Raw genomic sequence first — 9,273 nt, 5'->3', positions numbered from 1 at the left:
AACGTATAAAATAAAAAAATAAAATTTTAAAAAACCAAACATCCTTTCTGTTAATAATTGAAAAGAAAAAACAAGTCCAGCAGTTTACATAGCGACTTCCATTAATAGTCGGGATCCATTAATGGGTCATGAGTGTAGCCGGTCTAGATTTTAATGTCGTTATGTAAACTACTGGATTTATTTTCAGTTTTTATATCATGCAGTCATGCAGTACAAAAAATCAATCTATAATTATTTTTTCCAAACATAGATATTTTTCTAAAATTTTCAAACCTCATTATTAAACACGAATTTTAATTAAATGTTGACCAGAAAAAATCGAGGTAAAGACAAATTTTGGCTTCACTATTAATTTTTGATCAATTGAATTTAATATTATGTTCTATATTAATTTTATAATCTATTCCAAAAATACGGAACCCTTGAGTAAAAACAATGTTTATTTATCAGGAATTATCCGAAATAATAACATTTTTATTTGAAATTGTTATAATATCCGAAGTGCAAAAGGCCAATAAGTTCAAAAAATAATTTATTGATGTCTAGTTTAACAAAAATAGACCATCCATTTATTGCAACAATTAACTAGTGTCAAGTTCAGTTTTGAAAAATGTTACCCCTGATCACGTTTGGATTATTTATTGTCGTATGTTTATGTATATATTGTTATCAATTATCCATACGCAATAAACATAAATCTATACCATGCCCACCACTAGTTCCAGTTTTGGGGAATTGCTTCGAGTTTAGTTCATCATTAGAAGGTAATTAGCCTAAAAATTAAAGTGCCAGTTTTTTTTTCATAATTTGGTTGACATACTTATTTCTCTAGGATTTTTTTTGTTTCTGATCCAAAATTGAAAAATCTTCTTCCCTGATATTCTCTTTTTTTTATTACCAAAAAAAAACCAATTTTCCAATATAAAATAGTACCAAATCACACTTTAGATATCATACATAGAGCTTTGACTCTTCAATTGTTTTGAGAAATAAAAAATTAAATAATATTTTTTTAAATAAAATAACCTATTTTAAATAAATGTTTTTCTTGCAGGTTTATATTTTGATATTTTAAGACTGCAAAGAAAATACGGGAAATTATTTCAAATAATTTTAGGCCCCTTTAAGCATGTGTTTGTCGTTTTCGATGCAGATTTAATGGAAAAAGTGATGAGTACATCAAAGCATAGTGATAAATCAATGGAATACACTTTTTTTAAACCGTGGCTAGGTAATGGATTACTAATAAGTTCAGGTAAGTATTTTTATAAATTTTATAATGCATCATATGAAAAACTTATTATATTGCAAAAATTCAACAAAGGTGTCGTATGTCTTTATTTTGTTTTAATCATACATGAAGTTTACTAATCTTTAAAAATAGATACTTAAATTTGAAGGAAATAAATAAAAGTGATCTAATGCGCGTTACCGAAAAACTATCGGACCCTTATTCTTAAAATATGTCCAATCGATCCGGTTAACTTTATTTAATTATCAAAGATATTTAAGTTTCACATTTAAACTAACATTTTTAATTTTAGTTTGTGTATCTGGAAATTCTTAAGATACGTATTATAAGTACTTACAAGCTATAGAAAATTTTACTGGGATATTTACGTAGAAGTTCTTTACTTATTACGATAGCGGAATTATAATTAGAAGTAAATATATGCGTCTTTACAGGAAGTTTATGGCGTAAACGTAGGAAAATGTTAACTCCAGCTTTTCACTTTACAATTCTTCAGCAGGCAGTCGATAAATTTGACGAAAATGTTAATATATTAGTGAAAAATTTAGAAAAATATGCAACGACTAACGAAGTTTTTGATATTTATCCACTTGTGACTTTATGCGTATTGGATATAATTTGTGGTAAGTTTTTCAGGATTGTTAAATGAATTCAAACTTTTTTATTTTAATTTAAAAATTTTCATCTTTTGACATCTTGCAATGTCGAGACTGATGTTAACGCACCCAGGCTCGTAGACTTGAATTTAATTTGTAGTAGCCTAGTTAAAAAATCTTAACTTTTAGTAAAGATTCAAGTTTAGTCAAGTCATTAATTTTTCTCTTCACGTTAATTTTGTGTTTGCATGGTCGGTAAATTAAAATTAATATTTGCATAACTAAAAGTGTTTAAAATCTGGCCTGATAAGTAGTCCACCATAGCCAAATACGATCTATTGCTGTGTATCGTCACCTCCCTGTTTTAACTTTCCTCGGGTCATCCTCTATCATCCAGAACTGAAAACGAATTAATCAGGCGCCATTTTGTATCTAATTCAAATCCACCTCAAAAGTATTAAAAATCCTATTAAGTTTGCTCGAGTCATACGCTTGACGTAAATCTATATCTTTATAAGCTATCGGAAAAAATATTTTCTTTCACCTAGATTTACTAAGTCAGAAAACACATCGATAAATGTTCAAGACTTTATGCAACAACGTTGATTATGTTTTAAAGCCACTGCATATTATTGTGTTTAAAAAAGTTTTCAAAGTAACACTCTAAAAGTACAATATAAAATAAGTGTATATAATTTTTTTTCTAGAAACTGCCATGGACATTAAAATTAATGCACAAACTGATTCAAATTCAAAATATGTTTGTGCTGTTCGGAATGCTTGTTGTGCATTGCAAAAAAGATTTTTCTCTGTCGTCGATCAATCCGATTTTTTTTTTAATAATTTTTCACGAACTGGTAAAATGTACAACGATTCATTAAAAATATTACATGAATTATCAAATAAAGTAATTGTAGAACGACGTGAAGCACTCATCAGAAGACAATCAAATTATTTAATCAATAATGAGGATTTTTGTGAGTACATATTGAGTCAGTATTATTTAAAAGGGAACGATTAAGAAACTTAGAATACTTTTTCACTAACAAATAAGTGTTAATTTAAACATTTTAACTAAATACGGTTTTTTTTTTTTTTTTTAATGTATAATTAATTATACTAGCTTGATATCCGCACGCTTCACTGGGCTTAAAAGTTAAAACCACCGCTTTATAGCCTAAACCTCTCTTGATCTCACATATTCCTTCCATAACACTCGAAGGGATTGTTTTACATAGCTGAAATATATGCATTGTTTTCAATTTTTTAAAGTGTAAAATAGTCATAATTCATTGAGTATTTCAGAAAAGATGGATTTATTTCATGAATTGTTTGACATTTACTATTTTAAATTTTTACAGAAATATTTAATTTATGGTTCAAATTGACGATCTTACATGAAGCAGTAAAATATCAGCATAATTTTTTTTTTTTTTTTTATTAATTTTTTTTTAAATATATCTTTTAAATTATAGCTCATGTGTTATTCTGATGTATGAGCTATGTTGTTGTACAATTTCACAAAGATCCTTACTTTCACATTTATAATATATAGGGATTTTTTACTTAAGTCTCATATATTCGGTTGGCTTTAAAGTTATTGTGGATGCTTACACTGCTAGAAAGTTTTTTGGTTTTTATTTTTAAAGTCAAAGTAATAATGCTATTTTTTTCTAAATATTACAATATTTAGCGTAACCTGCAATCTTAAATTCATAATAGGTATATTTCTTGATAATTACGTGTTGAGAAAACATTTTTAATTCCTTTTATCCATACTTCAATAGTTATTAACTAAAACAAAGCAGTAACAAATGAGTGCAATATTTATTTTTCAAAAGAATAAGTTAAATTTAAATAATTTTAAGTAAAGAAGGAATACATAATAAAGTTGCTGTATTAAAAATTAACTTTATAAAAAAAAACCTAAATATAATGAAGTATATTGTTTGCATTTATTGGAAAACTTACCAACCATTTTTTAGACAAACCGAAGATGATATTTTTGGATACTTTACTTGAATCGACAATTGATGGTAGATTATTAACTAATGCAGAAATTCGTGAAGAAGTAGATACTTTTATGTTTGAGGTATCAAATGATTACAAAATATTTAAAATTTTCTGATAGTTTTAACCGTTTGTAATTTATTTTTTATTTTATTTCAGGGTCACGATACAGTTTCTTCAGCTATCACATTTACCTTATATCTGTTGGCAAACCATCCACTAGTTCAAGTAATTTTTAAAAATATTGAATAATTATTTGCAATGTCTAAAGTTTAATTATTTAATAGGATAGATTATTTGCTGAGATAAAAGAAGTTTTCGGTACTGATCCGTCGAAGCCAGCAACTCTTAATGACCTGAACAATTTAAATTACATTGAACTAGTGATAAAAGAATCCCTGCGTTTATATCCACCAGTCCCGCTTGTGGGGAGAACACTTACAGAAGATTTACAATGGGGTGGGTACAAGTTTTTACAAGTTTTTAAATTAACACTAGACAATTTATATTACCGACAGAAGCTCAGAAATGTTTGAAAAAATTGTGGCTTCAATTGTTTACAAAATAATAATAATTTCCAAATGAGCAGAACTTGGTAAAAAAACTCGCAAATAGTCCCCGATGATCAATGCAAATGTTTCCACATTTTGCCTGTATTATTGAAAGAACTGCGGTTTTAAACAAGTTCTAATTTTTAATTGAGTCGAAGAAATTTTAGGTAGTGTCATGGGTTATTACACAATGATTCTTATAAGATAATTTAATGGTAACTAAATACAATCTGAATTTCCCCTCTCCAAAAACAAAACCCATTTTACTACTTTAGAGCAATTCAACTTTAATTAAAAGAACATTTTTTTTCTTCTATTCATTAATGCATTTGTAGGTGACGTTAGCTTATCAAAAGGAAGTCAAATTGTGGTTGTGATTCATGGAGCTCATCGGCATGAGGACTACTTCCCAGAACCAGAGGTATTCCATCCTGAACGTTTTTTAAATAACACAAGCAATAAAAATGCATTTGCATACGTGCCATTTAGCGCTGGACCAAGAAATTGCATTGGTATATGATTCAATCAATAAAATACTTTGAATATTATAACAAAGTTAAAATATTTTCATTTTAGGTCAGAAGTTTGCAATGTATGAAATGAAATCAACAATTTCCAAAATATTACGTTATTATGAATTAGAATCTGCTGGACCTGGGTACGATTTAAAGTTAATAATGACAGTTATATTTAAATCTATGAACGGAGTTCATCTAAAATTGAAACCAAGAATATATTAAACACATTATATCAAGAACACAGACCTCATCGATAAGCTTGTTGCACTATTTTAACCAAATTTTTAAACAATGAAATAAATCGAGCTATAATTAGAAACAATTATTGTGGAGAATTTAACGTCATATTTTGTTTGCTGTCTTACAATGATTTATAAGGTTATTTTTAATTTGAAATGAAAAAAAGTCAAATTATTAATCCTCTGGCTATTTGTTGTTGGAAATTGACCTAGACAACACAATGGTAATGAATATCAAACACTTGACCTTTGACTATATTATTTACTAAACGATAATTAAATATTTATCTTAGCCAATTAATATTTGTTACATTACAGCTAGCGTGCATTTTTTGAACTTATTTACAAAAAGTCAAAAATTGTGTGGACGTAGTTTTTTGGTAATACAATAACTCTGAGGAAAGGAGATATTGCGAAAGCCGTATTTTTAAGTTATTGACTCGACAAATTTTTAATTGCCATCACCTCCTTGATGATGATGAATATTTGCTTTTATTAATTTTATTAGGAAAACATTCGAATCTCCGGCTCTGAAGACTTTAGACCGACTATTTTCAAAATGTGGGACTACGAATCGATTATATTCTTATGAGGATAAAAACAAAAGCAGACGTTAATCAATTTTATGGCGGAGTAATACAAATTTTTCGGGAAAACTTAACTTTAAAGGGTCAGCTCATCCAATGTCTTTTTTTTTATAATTATTAATTTTATTTCTTTTTTTCTTTCTTAAGTATTTGTATTATTGTTTCTGTTTATATTTGTAATTCATTGTCATTTTTGATTTGATATAATTATCTTCTCGCACTGTAATGAAATGTATTTAATTTGTTTTTCTTAAAGCCAAATAAATAAAAAAATAATACATGAAGTGCGAGTGAAGGTATTTCGTATGAGTGTAAGTGAGTTATATATTTGAGTGTGGTATTGTATAGACGGCATCGCCAATGCACAGATACAATCATAATATTGATAAGAGTTTCAACTGATAAAATAGAGACAAACACAATATTACTTTTCATTTAGACCGTATAGAGGCGATTAAAGCCAAATTGCAGCAATTCAGTGAAATATAGCGCCGAAAAAAAATTGAAACTGATTAAACGTATTCTATCAGTATTGGATAGGTTAGTATTGACATGCTATGTATATCACAAAAAAATTGTTGGATTATCAATGTATGGAGTGCCAATACTAATTGAGAAATAAGCGAGTGCTATAACTACGGCGAGACTCAATCATTAATTACCAATAACTTAATAAAGATACAGAGTCAAGGTTGAAATTTTTCAAGTATTTTTGTAATGCAAGCACTAAATTAATAAATGTGTTATTTATCAAACAGATCACGTTTTAAAAAACACTTTCTTATTTTATAAATCGCTATTCTATGTTATCTTTTCAAAATCAACATATCATAAAAAAAATTTGAAAATAATTATTTTAGTCAAAGGACTTTAAACTCCTTTAATAAGAAATTACATCAAAACTTGTTTACACGATGAAAGTTACAAGTGTCCTTCATAACTCATTTTTCATTCACCACATGACTGCATTTTAATTTTATTTTAATATCTTTGGTATGGTACGTACATTACAGAATGTTTCAATTTGTATGGCGTATTTTATTTAGATAGCATAAATCATTTTTCCATATATGGTAGAATTTCTTAATGCGTATTGCATAACTTAAAAGCGTCTGTGATATCTATTGTATAAAATTGGTCTTGATTTGTCTTTACATTCCCCAACAAAAAATGTATTTATTAACAAATATTAAATAATATTTCCGCTATTTATTGAAACACATCTATAATCGGATTTAAGCAACTGGTTTCCTAAATCATACTTATTAAGTCTTTTCCTAAAAAATTATTATTTCAATAATTATTTTGAATAAACTTTGAACAATTTTTAAGGCCTTTCAACCAAATAAAATGGTTTTTATAGCAAAGAGACGTTCAATTACATAACATCATTTTTTAATAAAAATGGCACAATCCAATTCGTTATATTTATACCATGTATATATGAAATATACATAGTATATTAAGTTTAGTCCAAAGTTTGTAACGCCTAAAAATATTCATGCTACGAAAAAAATTTTGGTATAGGTGTTCATAGAATCACCTAATTAGTCCATTTCCGGTTGTCCGTCTGTCCGTCCGTCCGTCCGTCCGTCTGTGGACACGATAATTCAAAAACGAAAAAAGATATCAAGCTGAAATATTTACAGCGTACTCAGGACGTAAAAAGTGAGGTCAAGTTCGTAAATGAGCATCATAGGCCAATTGGGTCTTGGGTCCGTAGGACCCATCTTGTAAACCGATAGAGATAGAACAAAATTTTAATGTAAAAAATGTTCCTTATCAAAAATTTAACAACTTTTGTTTGTAACATTTTTTCGTAAACATCACTGTTTACCCGTGAGGGCGCCAATTATGCGGAAATTTATAATATGTACTATACTTGATTATCAGTTATGTATGTGTCACATGTTTGTATGTGTAATGTGATAAAGAAATCAACACTGACTATGCATGGTATTTCAACAATTAACTCAGTCAATTGTTTGTTTTCATTTGTTTATTCATAAATATTTAAACTATTCAATAATAAAAAAATTACTAAAATTTATTTAAACGAATAGGCAGCTCTACTTTGCGTATTCCATTCAAAATTATTAATTATTCCACAATTACAAGCATTGGTTTTTTCGATTTTTTTCAATTGTTTTGATTTTGATAAAACTCTGTTTATAAGATAATTTTGACCCATAATCTACAAAAATCGTATTTATATAACGATTAGGAAACTAGTTTCGGAGATATCGAGCCAAAATATGGGATAATGGGTGATATTTCAAAAACTATGCTTCCAATCATCAAATGATTACGATTTTTGAATTTTTTGGGTCAAAATTACCTTATATACTAAGTTTTATCCAAATCAGAAACCATAAATTTTTTTCGATTTTTTGGAATTTTTTTAAGGGGTACCCCTTTACAAAAATCGAAAAAATCGAAAAAAAAATGTTGGCTCCGATTTCGATAAAACTCTGTTTATAAGGTAATTTTGACCCATAATTTACAAAAATCGTATTTATATAACGATTAGGAAACTAGTTTCGGAGATATCGAGCCCAAATTTGGGATAATGGGTGATATTTCAAAAACTATGCTTCCAATCATCAAATGAATACGATTTTTGAATTTTTTGGGTCAAAATTACCTTATATACTACGTTTCATTCAAATCAGAACCAATAAATTTTTTTCGATTTTTTGGAATTTTTTTAAGGGGTACCCCTTTACAAAAATCGAAAAAATCGAAAAAAAAATGTTGGCTCCGATTTCGATAAAACTCTGTTTATAGGGTAATTTTGACCCACAATTTACAAAAATCGTATTTATATAACGATTAGGAAACTAGTTTCGGAGATATCGAGCCAAAATATGAGAAAATGGGTGATATTTCTAAAACTATGCTTTCAATCAACAAATGAATACGATTTTTGATTTTTTTGGGTCAAAATTACCTTATATACTAAGTTTTATTCAAATCAGAAACCATAAATTTTTTTCGATTTTTTGTTTATGTACTTTAGTTTATGTATATGAAATATACCAAGGTATACTGTTCGGTGTACCAAAGTATACCGAAGTTTTGTCCCAAGTTTGTAACGCTTAAAAATATTGATGCTATGAACAAAATTTAGGTATAGGTGTTCATAAAATCATTAAATTAGTCCATTTTCGGTCTGTCTGTCTGTCGTCTGTCCATCTGTCATCACGATAACTAAAAAACGAAAAAACATATCAAGCTGTAATTTTTATATAATGCATCTAAGTGAGCAGTATTATATACATGTGTTCTCTCCCACTCTATGCAGGCACACAACAGAAGAACTGTTGTATAGCTGAAAAGACATCGAAGCCACGATACAAGTCTTTTTTTGCAATTTCATATAACATCTATAATATCTCTTACTTAGATGCATTGCTTAACGCATGTACTTTTTCATACTCGCGATATTTATATGCCTAGATGTAAATCGAACTAGTGGTGTGACATGTATGTATGTGTAATGTGAAAGAGTAATCAACAC

The 9,273-nt window shown here is 28.0% G+C and overlaps 1 protein-coding gene across 1 annotated transcript; it reads left to right on the top strand.

The window, feature by feature from the left end:
- The first annotated feature begins 564 nt into the window (after positions 1–564).
- On the top strand, positions 565–6,005 carry LOC123293952 (probable cytochrome P450 4d14). Its single transcript, XM_044874963.1, has 9 exons — positions 565–764; positions 1,055–1,255; positions 1,687–1,875; positions 2,556–2,825; positions 3,834–3,940; positions 4,018–4,086; positions 4,146–4,317; positions 4,745–4,921; positions 4,986–6,005. Exons 1-9 carry the CDS (start codon positions 611–613, stop codon positions 5,147–5,149), a joined length of 1,503 nt encoding a protein of 500 aa, XP_044730898.1. The 5' UTR covers positions 565–610; the 3' UTR covers positions 5,150–6,005.
- Positions 6,006–9,273: the final 3,268 nt, after the last annotated feature.

The sequence above is a fragment of the Chrysoperla carnea genome, chromosome 2 (assembly GCF_905475395.1).
Source record: "Chrysoperla carnea chromosome 2, inChrCarn1.1, whole genome shotgun sequence".
Classification (NCBI taxonomy): Eukaryota; Metazoa; Arthropoda; class Insecta; order Neuroptera; family Chrysopidae; genus Chrysoperla; species Chrysoperla carnea.
The sequence above is the reverse complement of the archived record's forward strand: the minus strand, read 5'-3'. Positions and strand labels throughout refer to the sequence as shown.